Genomic DNA, 21,165 nt, shown 5'->3' on the forward strand with positions numbered 1-21,165 from the left:
ACGTAGACAGACCTGAACATGGACTTACATATAACGTGAAGAACGCACGAACAGGTACACGACTACAAACAAACGCTACAGTCCCGTGTGGCACGAACATACATACAGACACAGGAGACAACCACCCACGACAAACAATGTGAAACAAACTCCCTATGTATGTCTCTCAATCAGAGGAAAACGAAAACACCTGCCTCTGATTGAGAGCCATACAAGGTCAATTAAACCTACATAGAAACAGACAACATAGAATGCCCACCCAAACTCACGTCCTGACCAACTAACACATACAACAAACTAACAGAAATAGGTCAGGAACGTGACATAACCCCCCCCTTAAGGTGCAACTCCGGGCGCACCAGCACAAAGTCTAGGGAGGGTCTGGGTGGGCATCTGACCACGGTGGTGCTCAGCTCCGGACGCTGTCCCACACCACCATAGTCACTCCCCGCTTCTGTATCCCCCTCCCAATGACCACCCTCCAACTAAACCCACCTAAATGAAGGGCAGCATCGGGATAAGGGCAGCACCGGGATAAGGGCGGCAGCTCCGGGCTGAGGGACTCTGGCAGGTCCTGGCTGATGGACTCTGGCAGGTCTGGCTGAGGGACTCTGGCAGTCCTGGCTGAGGACTCTGCAGTCCTGGCTCGCTGACGGCTCGCTGGTCCTGGCTCGTGACGGGCTCTGGCTGTCATGGCCTCCTGACGCCTGGCTGGTCATGGCTCGCTGACGCTCTGGCTGTCATGGCTCGCTGACGGCTCTGGCTGGTCATGGCTCGCTGACGGCTCTGGCTGGTCATGGCTCGCTGAAGGCTCTGGCTGATCTCCGGTCTGGCGAAGGCTCTGGCTGATCCGGTCTGGCGGAAGGCTCTGGCTGATCCGGTCTGCGGAAGGCTCTGGCTGATCGGTCTGCGGAAGGCTCTGGCTGATCCGGTCTGGCGGAAGCTCTGCTGATCCGGCTGGAAGGCTCTGCTGATCCGGTCTGGCGGAAGGCTCTAGCGGCTCCTGTCTGGCGGAAGGCTCTTAGCGGCTCCTGTCTGCGGACGGCTCTGTAGGCTCATGGCAGACCGGCGCTTTGCAGGCTCATGGCAGACGGGCGGCTTTGCAGGCTCATGCAGCGGGCAGTCAGGCCGCCGCTGGGCAGACGGGCAGTTCAGGCGCCGCTGGCGAGACGCGGCAGTTCAGGGCCGCTGGCAGACGGCATTCAGCGCCGCTGGGCAGACGGCAGTTCAGGCGCCGTGGCAGACGGGCAGTTCAGGCGCCGCTGGGCAGACGGGCAGTTCAGGCGCCGCTGGGCAGACGGGCAGTTCCCGGCGCCGCTGGGCAGACCGGGCAGTTCAACGCCGCTGGGCAACGGCAGACTCTGGCCGGCTGAGACGCACTGTAGGCCTGTGCGTGTACCGGAACTGGAGTACCGGGCTAAGGACACGCACCTTCAGGCTAGTGCGGGGAACAACAACAGGGCACACTGGACTCTCGTGGCGCACTCTAGCCTGGTGCGTGGTACCGGAACTGGAGGTACCGGGCTGAGGGCACGCACCTCAGGCGAGTGCGGGAGAAGAACATGCGTACAGGGCTCTGGAGACGCACAGGAGGCTTGGTGGTGGTTCTGTAAACGATACTCTAAATCTTCCTCCTCCTCAGACGAGGAGAGAGAGGGATCTGAAGATCAATGTGCAGCGAGGTACGATGACATAACTGATATTTATTAAACAAGACGAAGACGAAACGAAATACACTTGATAAACTACAAATAACAAACACGACGTAAGACAGACCTGAACATGGACTTACATATAACGTGAAGAACGCACGAACAGGTACACGACTACAAACAAACGCTACAGTCCCGTGTGGCACGAACATACATACAGACACAGGAGACAACCACCCACGACAAACAATGTGAAACAACCTCCCTATGTATGTCTCTCAATCAGAGGAAAACGAAAACACCTGCCTCTGATTGAGAGCCATACAAGGTCAATTAAACCTACATAGAAACAGACAACATAGAATGCCCACCCAAACTCACGTCCTGACCAACTAACACATACAACAAACTAACAGAAATAGGTCAGGAACGTGACACCTACAAACATTTACAATAGCAAAATCACAATCACAAGAATGGCTTCAGATCAAAGTCTACGTTGAGACCGAAGGGAGCAAGGGTCTTTAAATGAAAGATCCAGGCAGCCTCTCGTTTTAACAATAAATTGTTGAGGTCAGCCCCTCTCCTAGGGAGGGTGACATGTTCCATGCCAATATAACGTAGAGACGAAATCGAGTGGTTTTCTTCCAAAAAGTGGGCAGCAACTGAGTAAGTCGAGTTTTTGCACCTAAATGTGCTACGATGCTCCGAGATTTGTACATTTAATTCGCGCTTTGTTTTACCCACATCATTTTTACCACAAGGACAAGTTATAAGATAAATAACTGCCTTAGTGGAGCACGTGATAACACCTTTGATTGGGATATGTTTCCCTGTTTGGGGGTGTTTGAAGGATCTACATTTATAAGTGCCATTGCATTGAGCACAGCCGTTACATTTGTAGTTTCCATCCAGTAGACRTTGTGCAGGGATATCTTGGGGTGGTAAATCAGAGTTTACCAATTGATTTTTGCCCCACGAGAATACGACCAAGGGAAGATCCGAAAACACATTACTGAGACTATCATCGGATTTAAGAATGTGCCAATGTTTGTGAACGATTCCCTTAATTTGGGGTGGCAGGTTAGCATAGTGGTTAGAGCGTTGGACTAGCAACCAAAAGGCTGCAGGTTCGAATCCTTGAGCTGACAAGGTACAAATCTGTCGTTCTGCCCCTGAACAACCCACTGTTCCTAGGCCGTCATTGAAAGTGAGAATTTGTTCTTAACTGACTTAATTTGTTCAGAGCACTTTGAATAGCGGGTAGTTAGAATGCTTATTTTTACGAGACTGACCTTGAAAAAGGTCATGTCTCGTTTTGTTTTGAATTTTCTCAATGGCAGCATCAATCTGACAATTTTTGTACCCCCTCCCCTTGAATTTTCTTTGCGTCTCAGCCATATTTCTGTCGAAATCTGATTGTTTTTTGCAAATTCTTTTGATTCGACAGAATTGGCTGTAGGGCAAACTGTTTTTCAAGGGAAGTGGGTGACAACTATTAGCCCTCAACAAACTGTTACGATCAGTAGGTTTCCTGTAAAGATCAGTGTATAGAACATTATCTTCACACAAGATCAGAAGATCAAGAAAACTGCTTTGATGTGTATCAGATTGCATAGTAAATCTCAAATGTTCAGAACAGGAGTTAAGAAAAGAATGGAACGCCTGGAGCTGTTTTGCATCACCCCTCCATAGAACAGAAATATCATCAATGTACCGTTTCCAAATAATGATGTTAGGCAACAAAACATTTTTGAGGATTGAAAATAGACTGTTTCTCCATGTAACCCACATACAAATTAGCTTAGTTAGGAGCCTTGGGGGATCCCATAGCAGTACCCTTTGTCTGAATAAAGAAATCATTTAGAAACATGAAGTAGTTGTGTGTGAGTACTATTTCAGCCAATGGTATAATGCATGCGCTGGAAGGTAGTTCATTAGGGTCACGTAACAGAGGAAAATGTTCCATAATTTAAATACCGCCCTTGTGTGGAATATTTGTGTATAACGACTCAACATCAAAAGTAACTAACAAAGTATTCTCAGGGAGAGGATCAAGAGATCCAATAACAGAGATACTGCTGGTGTCCTTTACAAAGGAGGGGAGCTGTTCTGCGAGTGGTCTAATAAAATAGTCAACAAAGGTCGATAGAGGGGCCGTTACTGCATCAATGCCCGCTACAATAGGGCGCCCTGGAGGTTTTGTAACATTCTTGTGTAATTACGGCAGAACAGTCCTGTGGTCTCCCTTCTCCTAGTAGGTTGTTTCTCATTACCTCTCTTTATAAAGTATATAAACCCACATTCAAACTCCGGCCGTCTCGTAGGCTCAACCTGACTCCCGAACAGCTCAGTGGTTATAGAACCTGAGTGTGAGTGTGAAATGATGTCTCCTTCTTCTGCTCGTTGGTTAGAGCCTTCTTCTTCATCTTTCTTCCCGGCCTTTCGGTCTGGGCCCTTTGCTTCTGTACTTTGGCTCGGACATTCTTTCCCCTTCAGATGTCCTCGGGGCCCTGCTCTCCCTCCCTCCAGTCGCTCATCCATGGCTTCCACTCTGGGAGATGCTTGCAGTGGGAGAGATGATGCCAGCCGGACCTCTCCGCTACCTGGATTGCAATCGGTGTTGCCATGGTCACCTGGAAGGGTCCCATCCATCTTGGCTGGTTCCATTTTCTTTTATGGACTCATAGTTTCACCCAGACTCCTACGCAGATGGTCAGAGCATCTGGATCCTCACCTGGGATTGGTCCTGCTGCTTTCTAGTGTGAGAGTGGAGTAAACTGACAATAGAAGTTAGTTCTTTCATGTACTCAATGTGATCACACTGTGCCTCAGTTATGTTTATCTGTCGGTCAGTCATAGGTCTCACTCCTGGGGTGTTCATTGGTCGTCTTGTTAACATTTCATAAGGTGTACACCCAATACCTTTGTTAAGGCTGGTGCTCATTTTCATGAGGACAAGGGGCAATCCCTCTACCCATGTCATTCCTGTGGAATGGCATAGTTTGGCAAGGGAGCCTTTCAGGGTCTGATTAGCCCTCTCAGTAACTCCCGTTACTCCGCGGGTGATAGATAGACACAAACTTCTGGTCAACACACATCATTTTGGCCATTTGGGCAACCACATCTCCTATGAGATGGGTCCCATTGTCTGCAGACAAAACCTCAGGCACTTCGAACCTGAGTATAATTTCCCTGACTAGCAATTTTGCAACTGTTCGCGCATCGCAGTTGGTGGTGGGAAATGCTTCCACCCACCTGTTAAACCTGTCAATTATCACCAGGCAGCATCTCTTTCTTTCTTTTTGCTCTACCATGTCTATGAAATCCATAGCAAGGCGGATATAAGATCCTTTTGGAGTGGGGAACTTCCCTGGTTGCAGTGGAGGTCCCTTGTCTATGTTATATAATAAGTATGTCACGCAACAATAAATTAACTATTTTACATGCTGATTCAAATTCGGGCAAAACCATTGGGCCGAAATCTTCTCCTCCACCATGTCCCCCCTTGACGAATGGCTCACTCCATGAGCCAATCGGCAAACAGTAGAGATCATGGTTGATGGTAAACAGGGTATGCCAGGCAAAAGATGTAGCCATAAGCCAGACCTGTTAATAAACCCTCTTGCTCTCCAAACCCCACTCCATGACAAACAACACCCAATAGCATATGCTGAGTCTGAGTAGAAAGTAAGGGCCTTCCCTTCCCCCAATTCACAAGCTGTGTTCAGAGCTAATAAATATGCCTGTTGCGCTGATAAATGTTCTGGTAGGGGCGGTATAACCTCAATATCACCTTCCACATCTACTACAGCAAATCCTACATGTTTCTTCCCTGTGCTTTGATCTATATAAGCAGAACCATCAACGAACAGCACCACGTCAGAGTCAAGCAGAGGTTCATCAAACAAGTCTTTGTTCAGTACACATTCCTGGGCTGTCCCGATGCCCCTGTTATTGTTACTGATGATTTTCTCAAGGAAGCCCAAACAACTTGTCCAGGTTTGCCTAAACAGGAACAGTGAGCTCTAGTGTCTATTATAAATGGTAGGTCATGTCCATTAACATTAAGAGTAACCATTGGCTCTTCTCTTCCATCATTGAATTCATACTGGGGACACTGGAGCAGGGGTGTCGGGCACCTTCATTGTTGATTCTGAGGGATATAATAACTGTTGGTGTTCTGATTTCCCATTGGCCATGGCTGTCCTCTGTCATCAACTTGTCCTCCTTGTCCATAGGGCATAGGTGGCCCCTGTGGAGCATTTTCAGCTCCGGGCGAGTGGTACTGTGGCTGAGGAGCATATTGTKGCCAAAGTTTCCTCTTCCTCTGCATGGCCCAAAGTTTCCTCTGCCCCTGGTTATAACCTCTTCCTCTTTCATTTCCCCCACACTGCGAACTCACATGCCCCAACTGCCCACAGGTCCAGCATTGAGTATTGTTCCAGTCACGAATGGCCTTGGCGGGCCAACCTCTTCCAGTCCATGTTTGTGGGTCACCATAATGCTGAGTGGTGAAAACCACATACCCTGCAGGCACTGGGTTCATGGGTGTGACTGATGTGACTGTGAGGGAGCTGCAGACTGTGGATGTGGTGAGCCTGTAGAAACAACTTGAGCCGCCATCATATTGTGAGTAAAATCACTACTTCCTTTCTCGATCTGTGCAAGCTGGGCCTTCTTCAGTGCAGTGTCGTGTTCTCCTTTCACACTCTTCTATCCCCCTCTGTAATTGTCTTTACCATATCCGTGACTTGTCTGACCTCCTCTTTTAGCTTTTTACTTTCGTCCACATCATCTGTGTCCATTGTCTCTTTAATCTTATCAGCAATTAGCACCTGCAGATCTTCTTTCAACTTTCTCTTCTCTTTTCACAATGTATACAACAAGTCTTCTCTCTTCCCTTTCTTCCCTTTCTCTCTGGTCTCTGAATAGGTCACCCATGGATGGTAACACTGTTCTTTGACTTCTTTAATGGTTCGTTTTCTACAGACGGCCATATGTCTAGGGTCTTCCAGTCTGTTCCTTTTTGTGGAGTGAGTTGGGGTGTCGAGGGAAACTCCCTCCAGGAACTGTGCCTCCTTTTTTTCATCCAATTCTATTCTTCTCATGCCGCTTGTTGCTGCTGTTGTGTCATCCACCTCCTTCATCGGAGTCCCCTTGAGGACAATTGTGGTCGCTTCTCCATTTTCATCTGTCAGTGGTGTGAGAGAGTAGATCTGTGTATAGTCACCTGGGGGGTCCTCTGGGCTGATTTTCATGGGGCGGTGGGTAGTACTCCTGTTCTGCCTCTGTCCTGACTCATTTCTTTCCTCCCGCACTCTATTGTTTTCTCCAGCTTTAGTTTGGTCACGGTAGCCTTGTTCATGAAGATCTGTCCTTCCAGCATCATCATTCCTATCACAGTTTTTGATACAAGGGTACTTTTCTTCATCCCTTTCTTTTTGTCAATTTTTCTTGTCTGAATTATCTCCTTGACTAAATCCAACCTAGTCTTGTACAGGCTTCATTGCTCCTATCTCCTCATTCTGGTTTGACTGTGCCATGGTTCTCCGGCTTTTTATTTAGATAGTCTGCGTGTAATGTGTTGTCCAATTTCTATAGGGTTATCCTAAAGTGGGTGTAATATGTATGAATATGCCTATATAAATTATTCTCTATCTCCTTTCAGTGTGTGTTAAACAACAGTGGATGATACTGTAATCTTAATTCTACTCTCACTTAATCCAGGCTATAGTAAATGGTTCTACTCAACTCAAATATATTTCACACACAGGCCTCACAGAGACAACCGYGTGATATACTTCAATTCCTAATATTATATCTTAAGGGTGTAGAGTAACAGTAATATGTTACACACCAGTGCCCCCTGGTGATAGCGTCACAAAGTAATTTTCTATGAAAATCTCTACAGAACACAACTTCCTTGTAATAATTTTACTGGTATACTAAGGGTTGTACATTTCCTATACTGTCCTATGGTAGGAAAGTGTCACTAACAAATATGTTCAACCTTTTATTCAAATAACTTCTGTCCTACTCCTAACTTTTTATTCCACCATTGGGCCATAATCCACAGAAACAAACAAATGAAACATACAACGCACTATTCATAAACAGCTCAACTCATTCACTGGGTAATTGTCGCTGAATTACCTCTACAAAATAAAAAATAACTAGTATTTGGGTAATTGTYGCTGAATTACCTCTACAAATAAAATAAAAATCAATCATTAATCATATATTGACATCATGCATTTCACCAATAGCCAGTTATGTAATTTTTCCAATCTATAATTCAACGATGTCATATTCAAAGTGTATGTATATATTTTAGAGTGAGTGATGGAAGATGGAAGATCAGGATCAAGCAGATGTGCCCATGGCTGAGGCAGGCAATGACCAACGAGGACTTGCACACAGAGATGCTTTCACATTGCAGCACTTCAACTAGATGAGATGCATTTAAATATGGAATGTATTCATTATTTGATAATGTTTGTTCTGTACAAAATTCAAATAGTGTGCAGCAAAATTGAGTGACAAAACCAAGTCTGGTTTAAAATGTAGTTTGTGGTGAATAAAATACTCTCACTCGTGAATATCCAAGTGACAAAACATGAATATTGTTCACCATGGCTGGTAATCACACTTGTCTCATTACTGTATCTTTTTTGGATCATACCTCTCTCTTACAACTTCATATCCAATTCAACCTGTAGAATTCTCATTTTCATTTCATGTTTTTCCTTCAGATATTTCATGCTCATGAAATTCTCTGGCTAACTTTCATGCACCGTCATCTTCTTTGTTCTCTGCTGAAAGGTGGTGGCAGCATCTTATCTCAGGGATGCTATAGCAGATGGAGGGTACACACTCACTGTGCACTGGCTCTTCCAACCTGTTCAGATTCCGTTCCTCTGGAAAAAGAACACCGTTAGAAGCACAAATAAACTCATATGTTCCTTAGAATGAAAGAATAAAAAGATTGACAGAGACAGTGGAATATATTTACCAAAGGAAGTAACCAATTTACTGTCTTTGGTATATGTACCATTTGTGCGCAGTTCATCTGAACTGTCCAAATGGTCATCGTCTGGTATACCATCCAGAGGTTGGTCATCATCTGGTATACCATCCAGAGGTTGCAGGTGCTCTATTATTCCAGACAGCAAGTCACTCAATTCATCAGTCTTGTCTTTTGTTTGTGGTCCACCACCAGTAGTAAATCGCTCTCTTCTGATCTCTGCATTCTCTCTTTTTAAAGCCAGTTTAAGGCTCTTCCACAGAGTCTATAAAGGCAGATCTCATTCAATATAAGTGATGTCACAAAAATATGAATATGAGAAATGTGAAATACTGATAATAATGAAGAYATCTCACCTGAAGTTGTTGTACTCTTCTTGTGGTTACATTTTCATTTGCATTGAATTCACTACAAATTGCAGCCCAACCACTCTTTTTMTTTTGCTCAGTAGCAGTAGTATGGTTTTTACTTTCAATAACTGGATGGTTTGACAAAATTTGTTATAGTAGTGTTTTTTCATACTCACTAAAGTTTTTTGAACTAATTGTTTTTGCCTCTGCCGTTGTTTTGTCTCAAGATTCACACCAGTAATGGTGTTTATTTAATTCCATTCCGGGTTTTTATGAGCACAATTAGACCAACAGCATGTGCTCATACTTAACCTAATCAGGCTTAACCCAGGTGTTCTCATTTAGGCTTACTTACTTTCCTCCAGGACTCCATAGTCTCCGACTAACTAAGCCAAATTTAAGACACATTCATGAAAGCTACTTAAATGTCCTAGTTTAAGTAGTACACATTAAGGCCTACTCCTGGCTTAATCTAAACCCTGGCTGTGAAACCGGCCCAATATGCACTAAGATCACCCACACACTGATATCAATTGCAACCATATTACCACTCCCTAAAGCTGATGTCAGTGTTTACTTTAAGCCCTCTGGGGAGTATTATCTTCGGTATAAATTAAACCTAATAATTGAGCAGACTAAGCACTGATTTAACTATTTGAAAATCATTCTGTACAATTGAAATTAGGTATTTCCTCATTTACTACAGAGAATATACTGTGGCAATTTACTCTGAACATTTTATGAATGTAAAGCTCGTGTTTCTATACTTTTCATTTCCAATGAATGTAATCCATTAATAAAAACATGTCTTAATAAAGTATGGTTATCAAAAGGGGGAAATAAAGTATTCCTGAACTCCACATCTAAAATTGGTAACTTAAGCCAATCATGATTGAGTTTAAATAATGTATGTTTTCATAAAAGTATAGTCTAATCAAGATATGACAAATGTGACAAACTAATGTGACATTCTAATGTGTCCCAAACATAGATGGCTAGAATGTACTGTATTGTACTTTACTGTACTCTATAGTAAACTGGAGTAGAGTATAGTTCAGTACAGGAAAGTATAGTTCAGTACAGTCCCGTACTGAACTATACTCTACTGTACTATACTCTAATGTACTGAACTATACTGCACTGAACTATACTGTACTCAACTCTACTGAACTATAGACCTACTCTACTTTCTTGTACTGTATAGGCCTAGAGCACTATGAAAGAGTGTCCCAAACCTCTTTGCCAATAACAGCTAGTTTTCAGTTTTCCCATCCCCACTCCCAGACTGTCCTAGCAAGATTCCTGCTTGAGAAATTGCTCTCTCTAAGGAGCAATTTTAATTTAAAACAATCACCGTAAAGTACTTAATTGTTACCCAGAAATGCTTTGAAATCAACTTTATTTTTCCTCAATACATATTAGTTGTATATTGTATATTACATTTACATATTAGTCATTTAGCAGACGCTCTTATCCAGAGCGACTTTGTGAGTGCATATATTTTCGTACTTTGTAATAGTACTATAAAATGACAACAAAGTGTACTTCCATATGCTAAAATTACCACACTTAAAGTGTAGCCCACTTGTAAGACATTATTCAACCCTATGGATTAATCAACCCTATGGATTAAGGGATGATCACTTAATTCCATCCAGGTCATCAGGAGGGATCAGCCAATGATCTATAATATAAATATAGTATTATATGATATAAATAATATGTTTGTTATGTTATATGTTATATTATAATATAATATGAGGAAACATTCCGTAACTGCAGGTAAATCGTCAACCTTGGCTTTATAGGTTACCTGTTCAAACAATACACTAGGTGGCAGTGTACACCCTGTATGTTTTACAACTCAAAGAAGTAGTAGAGGAAGAACATTGACTACTTCAAAATGGAGTTGGCCTCAATGGCGCTCATGGTCTCTTTACCACAGCCATAAAGTCCTGAACCCCGCCTATTTCTACAATTTATCTAATTAAAATGTRATTTTAAACCTAACCTTAACCACACTGCCAAAATAATGCCTAACCTTTAATTAAGACTAAAAAGGATTATTTTGTTTTCATAAATGTTTACGATATTGCCTATTTTGACTTTGTGGCTGTACTAGTGGAAACCACTGTCGATGCTCTATTTTATTTATATTWATTTGATTTAACTAGGCAAGTCAGTRTAGGAGCAAAAACACGTGTCAATGATTGTAGTTCCAGTGTTTAGACTGACCACTTTGAAGCATTAGGACAGATAAAYATATATAACGAATAAGACATAAGTGAGCAGAATATCTGCTGAGCTTAGGTAAATGGACAGAGCTAGATAAACATAGAGTTGAACATTAGACTACAGTGAAAACATAATGTCAGCAGAAAATACATATATGGAAACCCTCATCAGACATGTAGACATTGCATGTCAGCAGGAAGAGGTATATGAAGCTAAAAACCAGACATATAGAAACAGAATGTCAGCAGAAAATGTAACAAAGAAACAATGGTTGTACTGGAAACACATGTAATAAATGTATTATTTTTTGTATCACATCCAGGCCCCCGCCACCATTATAACCTAGACTGTAGCAGATGTGGGCGTTAACAAGCAAGAACTGAGACTGGAAGATAATAGTGGCGAAGGGGCAAGGGGAGTTATTATCCATATAGAAGGAGGTAGCTCTTTATGCTATGCATAGAAGAAAGGCTATAAAAACAGAGGTCCGGGGCAGGAGAAGTCAGTCGTTCCGTGGAATTGCTCGGCTCTGTTACTTTGTGTTACTCTGTTATAAAGTCTAAACTGAATTTACAAGTTCTGGTATCGGTGCAAATRTTTGACTCAATATTTCCACAACATCAGGTAAGATCAAATTCTTATTTACAATGACGGCCTACACAGGCCAAACCCGGACGACGCTGGGCCAATTGTGTGCCGCCCTATAGGACTCCCAATCATGKCCGGTTGTGATACAGCCTGGATTCGAACCAGGGTGTATGTAGTGACACCTGCTGCGCCACTCGTGAGCCTTAACACAGGGGTTCCCAAACGTTTTCCCTCAGGGCCCTCCTTCCAGCATTGGGGAACATCCCGCGTGCACCACATCTACTTCTATGGGCACAAGTACTGTTCATGACAAACTGTTCACAACCCTCCTGCTGGTGGAGAGAATTTTACAGGCTTATTTCCTGCAATTATACACATTTTGTCATGGGGTGCAAATAACATTTAGCAGTTTTAAAGCACATTTTCTTGCAATTCTATAATTTTGCAATGTCTAATGAGTATACATGTGATATTTGAGTGACAAAAAAAACGGTATTTGACATGGGCTAGTTGATCTGGATATTTCAGACAAGTTATAAACAGCTCTCTAAGGTATGCAATGACTAACATGACAAGAATAACTTATGACGCACTACCCAGTTTCGAAATTGCACCTTGTGTATTCTACTATTACAACTTTAACCTAGGGGGCGCGCCCCACCGTTTGGGAACCACTGCTCTAACGGACGCAATAATAGGACAAATACAACGATGACATGTCTATCCAAGTCTATGGTTCGTTCCAGAAATCTCCCATAATGCACCGCCAGTGTGCTCCGGAACTACCCGGTAGTTCCGTACACGTTCTTATTATGTACCTCACGCGATTCACGCGTACYGTTTAAAGATGGAGCAGCCTAACACAAACGTTATGAATGGCGAGGACGAACATTTCAATACCTTCCTGTCTTTGCACTCCGCTGCACTACAGTCCTCAAGAATCCCTTCGCTGTATTGGAAGAGCTTGTACTACAAACTTGTCAACGAGGTCGGTAGCGTAATGGCTGAAGCTAGATATAGCTCTTGATCATGACTCAGTTCAATTACATTACACGTAACGTTAAGTCTTTGAACGAAGGGGAGATATTTGTTAAGATCCTTGACGCTTGAACATTAACATGCAAAGCTTGAGGTACGGTTTTGCAAACATAAGGACCTTTGAAATCATTGAGAAATCATTGTGAAAAACAAAAGGTTAAATTGATATACACCTTGATGGCCGTGTAGGAACAGTAACCCCTACGTCTACATTATTATTATATTTTTTTTTACCGCGCGTTAATTTACGGAAGACAAAAGGCGGCCACCTGTGGTAATTAGCTATCTAGCATGTTCCGAACACCTATACTATTTATACAAAAGTATCTGGACACCCCTTCAAATTAGTGGGTTCGGCTGTTTCAGCCACACCAGTTGCTGACAGGTGTATAAAATCGAACACACAGCCATGYAAACTCCTTAGAAAAYATTGGTAGTAGAATGGCCTCACTGAAGCACTCAGTGACTTTCAATATGGCACCGTCATAGGATGCCACATTTCCAACAACTCATTCAAATTTCTGCCCTGCCCAGTAAACTGTAAATGCTGTTCTCTGTGTTTGGCGGATGCCAGGAGGATGCTACCTTCCCGAATGCATAGTGCCAACTGTGGGGTTTGGTGGAGGAGGAATAATGGTCTGGTGCTGTTTTTCATGGTTCGGGCTAGGCCCCTTAGTTCCAGTGAARKGAAATMTCAATGCTACAGCCATCAATGACTTTCTAGACGATTCTGTGCTTCCAACTTTTTTGGAGCAAGACCTTTCCTSTTTCAGCATGACARTGCCCCCGTGCACAAAGGGTGGTCCATACAGAAATGGTTTGTGGAGATTGCTGTGGAAGAACTTGCCTGGGTTGCACAGAGCCCTGACCTCAACCCCATCGAACACCTTTGGGATGAATTGAAACGCCAACTGCGAGCCAGGCCTGATCGCCTAACATCAACTCCATATTAATGCCCATTGTTTTGAAATGAGATATGCGATGAGCAGGCGGCCACTCATGTAGTGTATGTGTAAACGTAACTCAGGAAGTGTAGTTTYGTATGGATCCATGGTTATATGGATCTGTGCGAAACTGCTACAGTAAGTGTTTTTTTKWAATTATTTTATTTTAAGGATTCTWKMTCGCTGATGAAAGATAAGGGCCATATGTTTCAAAGCCATACYGAAAGTGATCATTATTGATGTTTCTAAACGATGTGTATAATAAAATCAAAATCCTTGATGACAGGACAGGTGGCGCTGTATTGAACCCACTGCACAGCCATCTTGATACTTGATATGTTTTGGAAGCTATAGAAATGTACTTATTAAGATTTACATTAGTTTATTCTATTACAGGCACCTTAATGTACACTTAATTTATATTATGTGAGCTAAACATAATCATAAACCCCACCACCTCTACTGGACCTAGGCTAGTTAATATTAGTTCTGGCTCAGTATCAGGTCCAATGCCTGTCTGAATGGGCTCCCGAGTGGCGCAGTGGACTAAGGCACTGCATCTCAGTGCAGGAGGTGTCACTACAGTCCCTGGTTTGAATCCAGGCTGCATCACATCCGGCCGTGATTAGAAGTCCCATAGGGCGGCGCACAATTGGCCCTGCGTCACCCGGGTTTGGCCGGGGTAGGCAGTCATTGTAAATAAGAATTTGATCTTAAGTGACATGCCTAGTTAAATAAAGGTACATTTAAAAAATGTATGCTGTTTAAGTTGTTTTTAATGCAATTTCAAGGTTAACATTCTGTGCACGCTGTTGTATGTTCAATTGGGATTTATGGTTATCTGGCTAGCCTATCTAAATCTGCCCTTGCTCTTCGGATCTAGGTGTACGATGCAGGAGAAGTGTTTGGCGTCATGCGGGTAGAACAGGACGATGAAGGAGATGACGATGAAGAGAGAAAGAAGGCTTATCCTAGTGTAGAGATTACGTGTAAAGTGATTGTGACCAGGGGGACTGGCATGCAAGCCTCAGACCCCACCAGGTGAGGGCGCTGTAGTCATAATAAATAACCACCTGTTTACCATCTCATGCAAGTCACCAGTGCATGTCACCTACCACCTCACTTTTTCATAGATATGTAGTTGATTCTTTTCTCAAGGTCAAGAGCACAGTTTTTATGAGTAGGTGTAAAACTACAGATAGTATTGTATAAAGTGGGTACACTTATTTTCTTTTGCTTTGGTGGGCCTACCCATTTTTCTTTTACACAWCCCAGCATTTCACCTTCGTCTACATCTCTTCTATTCTGAGTCTGTCCTGCCTCCTAATCACTTCCTCTTCCATCTCCCTATCCTGTATCTCTTTTACCTCATGTCCTCTAATTCCTCCATCCTCCAGTATCTTCCTGGTTGACCATGCATGGACGTACCGCGTGGAGAGCTCTAGGCAGCAGCTGGAGCAGATCCCAGGCCTCCTGCCCAGGATGGCTTCCCTCATGGGSGTGGACTTCCACGGAGAGGCCCCTGACCCAGACGTTGTGGAGCTGGTGCTGGAACAAATGTGGAAGTACAACCAGACCTACCAGCTGGCCCAGGGGGTATGAGCACATACTCTCTCTCTTTCACGCACACTATTTCTTTATCTCGTTCTCTAACAACCCCCCCTCTCTCTCCTGTGTGTGTCCAGTCAGCAGAGGAAAAAGTGCCAGTCTGGTACATCATGGATGAGTTTGGCTCCCAGGTGCAGCACTCTGACCAGCCTAGCTGTTGCATGGCACCCTTCTTCTACACACAGGGCCAGCTGGCCTACACTGTGCTCTGGCCTCTTGCAGACCTGCAGGAGGGAGGTATAGACACTCATGGGCATGTGCATATACACAGACATTCGCAGTGTGGGGTTCTGAGTCTTGATGAATCCCGAGAACAAAATGACAAAAACACTTCAATTCAAGGTTTTATAAATGACGAGCCGTGACGAGTTGTACACATGCAGCATACAAACTTCAACACACATTTGTCTCAAACACCAGTTGATCTACAGTAGAGAGAGGGAAGTTTCATCAACCTGTAGAATCCATGCAATACTAATCATAATATATCTCAATGACGGAAGGGAACTACTGAACAAAAATATAAACGCAACATGCAAGAATTTCATAGATTTTACTAAGTTACAGTTCATATAAGGAAATCAATCAATTTAAATAATTTCATTTGGGCATAATCTATTTATTTCACATGACTGGGAATACAGATATGCATCTGTTGGTCACAAACGTTGAAAAAGTAGGGGCGACCGAAAACCAGTCGGTATCTGATGTGACCACAATTTACCTCATGCAGCGCAACACATCTCCTTCGCATTGAGTTGATCAGGCTGTTGATTGTGGCCTGTGGAATGTTGTCCCACTCCTCTTGAATGGCTGTGCGAAGTTGCTGKATATTGGTGGGAACTGGAACACTCTGTCGATCCATAGCATCCCAAACATGCTCAATGGGTGACATAAAAATAACATGGTTTGAAACAGGGTATAACATGGCTATATATAGGGAGTACCAGTACCGAGTCAATGTGCACAGGTATGAGTTAATTGAGCTAGCGATGTRCTGTACATATAGGTAGGAGTAAAGTGGCTAGGCAACAGAATAGATAAGACTGTGCCAGCAGTGTGTGTGTGTTTCCAGTATTCATGTTATGTGTATGTTGTGATGTTAGTGTGTTGTGCCTTCAGAAAGTATTCACACCCCTTGACTTTTTCCATGTTTTGTTGTTACATCCTGAACATTAAAGTTCTTAAATTGAGATTGAGTCTCAGGCATACACACAATASCTCATAATTTCCTGGTGGAATTATGTTTTTGGTTTTCTTTTTTTACAATAAAATGATAAGCAGAGATGTCTTGTCAATAAGTATTCAGTCCCTTTGTTATGGCAAGCCTAAATAAGTTCAGGAGTACAAAATTGCTTAACAAGTCACACAGTAAGTTGCATGGACTCACTCGGTGTGCAAAGCATTCCAGCAGTTGAGCATGGAGAAGTTATTAATTACACTTCGGATGGTGTATCAATACACCCAGTCACTAATCACTACAAATATGCATGTGTCCTTCCTAACTGATTTGCTGGAGAGGAAAGAAACTGTTCAGGGTTGTCACCATATGGCCAATGGTGACTTTAAAACTTTGTTTAATGGCTGTGATAGGAGAATTGAGGATGGATCAACAGCATTGTAGTTACTCCACATTACTAACCTAATTGACAGAGTGAAAAGAAGGAAGTCTGTACAGAATAKAAATATTACAAAACATGCATGCTGTTTGCAAGGCACAACAGTAATACTGCAAAAAATGTCCTGAATACAAAGTGTTGTGTTTGGGGCAAATCAAATACAACACGTTACTGAGTACAACTCTACATATTTTCAAGCATAGTGGTGGCTGCATCAAGTTATGGCTATGCTTGTAATCGTTAAGGACTGGGGCTAAGCACATGCAAAATCCTAGAGGGAAACTTGGTTGTCTGCTTTCCACCAGACACTGGTAGATGTATTTACCTTTCAGCAGGACAATAATCTAAAACACAAGGCCAAATATATATGCTGGAGTTGCTTAACAAGAAGACACTGTATCTTCCTGAGTGGCATTGTTACAGTTTTGACTTGAACATCTATGGCAAGACTTGAAGATGGCTGTCTAGCAATGATCAACAACCAACTTGACAGAGCTTTAATAATTTAAAGAATAATGTAGAAATATTGTACAATCCAGGTCTGCGAGACTTACCCATCAAGGCTCACAGCTGTAATCGCTGCCAAAGGTGATTTCTAACATGTATTGACTCAGGGTTGAATACTTATCTAATATTTTTTATTTTTTACTAATGTTAAAATCTTTGTAATAACTAAATGTGTAAAGGTAAGGGGTGTGAATACTTTCTGAAGGCATTGTACAGTCGTGGCCARAAGTTTTGAAAATTTAAGTCATGACCAGAAAATGACCAATATTAATTTTCACAAAGTCTGCTGCTTCAGTGTCTTTTAGGTATTTCTGTCAGATGTTACTATGGAATACTGAAGTATAATTACAAGCATTTCATAAGTGTCAAAGGCTTTTATTGACAATTACATGAAGTTGATGCAAAGAGTCAATATTTGCAGTGTTGACCCTTCTTTTTCAAGACCTCTGCAGTCCGCCCTGGCATGCTGTCAATTAACTTCTGGGCCACATCCTGACTGATGGCAGCCCATTCTTGCATAATCAATGCTTGGAGTTTGTCAGAATTTGTGGGATTTGTTTGTCCACCTGCCTCTGGTCTGGGGAGTTTCCTGGCCATGGATGCAAAATATCGATGTTTTGTTCCCCGAGCCACTTAATGATCACTTTTGCCTTATGGCAAGGTGCTCCATCATGCTGGAAAAGGCATTGTTCGTCACCAAACTGTTCCTGGGATGGTTGGGGAAAGTTGCTCTCGGAGGATGTGTTGGTACCATTCTTTATTCATGGCTGTGTTCTTAGGCAAAATTGTGAGTGAGCCCACTCCCTTGGCTGATAAGCAACCCCCACACATGAATGGTCTCAGGATGCTTTACTGTTGGCATGACACAGGACTGATGGTAGCACTCACCTTGTCTTCTCCGGACAAGCTTTTTTCCGTATGCCCCAAACAATCGGAAAGGGGATTCATCAGAGAAAATGACTTTACCCCAGTCCTCAGCAGTCCAATCCCTGTATCTTTTGCAGAATATCAGTCTGTCCCTGGTGTTTTTCCTGGAGAGAAGTGGCTTCTTTGCTGCCCTTCTTGACACCAGGCCATCCTCCAAGTCTTTGCCTCACTGTGCATGCAGATGCACTCACCTGCCTGCTGCCATTCCTGAGCAAGCTCTGTACTGGTGGTTCCCCAATGCAAATAGTCTGGGTAGCCATTTGATTAGCTGTTCAGGGGTCTTATGGCTTGGGGGTGGAAGCTGTTTAGAAGCCTCTTAGACCTAAACTTGGTGCTCCGTTACCGCTTGCTGTCTGGTAGCAGAGAGAACAGTCTATAACTAGGGTGGCTGGAGTCTTTGACAATTTTTAGGGGCTTCCTCTGACACCGCCTGGTATACTGTTCCTAGGCCGTTATTGAAAATAACTGACTTGCCTGTTATTGAAATTAACTGACTTGCCTAGTTAAATAAAGGTAATAAAAATAGAGGTCCTGGATGGCAGGAAGCTTGGCCCCGGTGATGTACTTGGCCGTACGCACTGCCCTCTGTAGTGCCTTGCGGTCGGAGGTCGAGCAGTTGCCATACCAGGCAGTGATGCAACTCGTCAGGATGAGGAACTGAGGACCCATGCCAAATCTTTTCAGTCTCCTGAGGGGAAATGGGTTTTGTCGTGCCCTCTTCACGACTGTCTTTGTCTGCTTGGACCATGTTAGTTGGTTGGTGATGTGGACACCAAGGAACTTGAAGCTCTCAACTTGCTCCACTACAGCCCCATCGAAGAGAATAGGGGTGTGCTCGGTCCTCCTTTTCCTGTAGTCCACAATCATCTCCTTTGTCTTGATCACGTTGAGGGAGAGGTTGTTGTCCTTGCACCACACGGTCAGATCTCTGACCACCTCCCTGTAGGCTCTCTCATCGTTGTCAGTGATCAGGCCTACCACTGTTGTGTCATCAGCAAACTTAATGATGGTGTTGGAGTTGTGCCTGGCTGTGCAGTCATGAGTGAACAGGGAGTACAGGAAGGGACTGAGCACGCACCCCTGTGGGGCCCCCGTGTTGAGGATCAGCGTGCCGGAAGTCTAGGATCCAGTTAGGGAGGTGTTTAGTCCCAGGGTCCTTAGCTTAGTGATAAGCTTTGAGGGCACTATGGTGTTGACTACAGCTCAGCGTTCAATGAATAGCATTCTCATAAGTGTTCCTTTTGTCCAGGTGGGAAAGGGCAGTGTGGAGATTGCATCATCTGTGGATCTGTTGGTGTGGAATGCAAATTGGAGTGGGTTTCTGGGATAATGGTGTTGATGTGAACCATGACCAGCCTTTCAAAGCACTTCATGGCTACAGACGTGAGCGCTACGTGTCGGTAATCATTTAGGCAGGTTAGCTTAGTGTTCTTGGGCACAGGAACTATGGTGGACTGCTTGAAACATGTTGGTATTACAGCATCAGACAGGGAGAGGTTGAAAATGTCAGTGAAGACACTTGCCAGTTGGTCTGCACATGCTCATAGTACACATCCTGGTTATCCGTCTGGCCCAGTGGCCTTGTGAATGCTGACCTGTTTTAAGGTCTTACTCACATTGGCTGCAGAGAGCGTGATCACACAGTCATTCGAAACACCTGATGCTCTCATGCATGTTTCAGTGTTAATTCTTCGAAGCGAGCATAGAAGTTATTTAGCTTGTCTGGTAGGCTCATGTCACTGGGCAGCTCTCGGCTGTGTTTCTCTTTGTAGTCTAACAGTTTGCAAGCCCTGCCACATCCGACGAGTGTCGGAGTCGGTGTAGTACGATTCAATCTTAGTCCTGTATTGACGGTTTGATGGTTCGTCGGAGGGTGTTGCGGGATTTCTTATAAGCTTCCGGGTTAGAGTACCGCTCCTTGAAAGCGGCAGCTCTACCCTTTAGCTCAGTGCAAATGTTGCCTGTAATCCATGGCTTCTGGTTGGGGTATGTATATACAGTCACTGTGGGGACGACGTCCTCGATGCACTTATTGATAAAGTCAATGTGGTAAACTCCTCAATGCCATCGGAGGAATCCCGGAACATATTCCAGTCTGAGCTAGCAAAACCGTCCTGTAGCTTAGCATCTGCTTCATCTGACCACTTTTTTATTGATCTTGTCACTGCTGCTTCCTGCTTTAATTTTTGCTTATAAGCAGGAGTCAGGGGGATAGAATTATGGTCAGATTTACCAAATGGGGGGTGAGGGAGAGCTTTGTACACATCTGTGTGTGGAATAAAGGTGGTCTAGATTTTTTTTTCTTCCTCTGGTTGCACATTTAACATCAAATCAAATCAAATTTTATTAGTCACATACACATGGTTAGCAGATGTTAATGCGAGTGTAGCGAAATGCTTGTGCTTCTAGTTCCGACAATGCAGTAATAACCAACAAGTAATCTAACCTAACAATTCCACAACTACTACCTTATACACACACACACAAGTGTAAAGGGATAAAGAATATGTACATAAAGATATATGAATGAGTGGTGGTACAGAACGGCATGGCAAGATGCAGTAGATGGTATCGTCATCCCAGCTCGAGACCCTGGGTCTCGCCCGCCCTGCTGCACTGGTCCTGGACTTCCTGACGGGCGCCCCAGGTGGTGAGGGTAAAGGTAACAAC

General features: G+C 43.6%; 1 protein-coding gene across 1 annotated transcript in view; it reads left to right on the plus strand.

Annotated features, from left to right (window-relative positions):
- The first annotated feature begins 1,057 nt into the window (after positions 1-1,057).
- Positions 1,058-21,165, plus strand: part of ttll12 (tubulin tyrosine ligase-like family, member 12) — a 39,731-nt gene continuing 19,623 nt past the window's right edge. Inside the window, 5 exon segments of the mRNA XM_070434714.1 lie at positions 1,058-1,381; positions 12,646-12,840; positions 14,718-14,875; positions 15,232-15,430; positions 15,520-15,679. Of these exon segments, the coding sequence (XP_070290815.1) occupies positions 1,058-1,381; positions 12,646-12,840; positions 14,718-14,875; positions 15,232-15,430; positions 15,520-15,679 (1,036 nt within the window).

The sequence above is a fragment of the Salvelinus sp. IW2-2015 genome, linkage group LG24 (assembly GCF_002910315.2).
Source record: "Salvelinus sp. IW2-2015 linkage group LG24, ASM291031v2, whole genome shotgun sequence".
In the NCBI taxonomy this organism is placed as follows: domain Eukaryota; kingdom Metazoa; phylum Chordata; class Actinopteri; order Salmoniformes; family Salmonidae; genus Salvelinus; species Salvelinus sp. IW2-2015.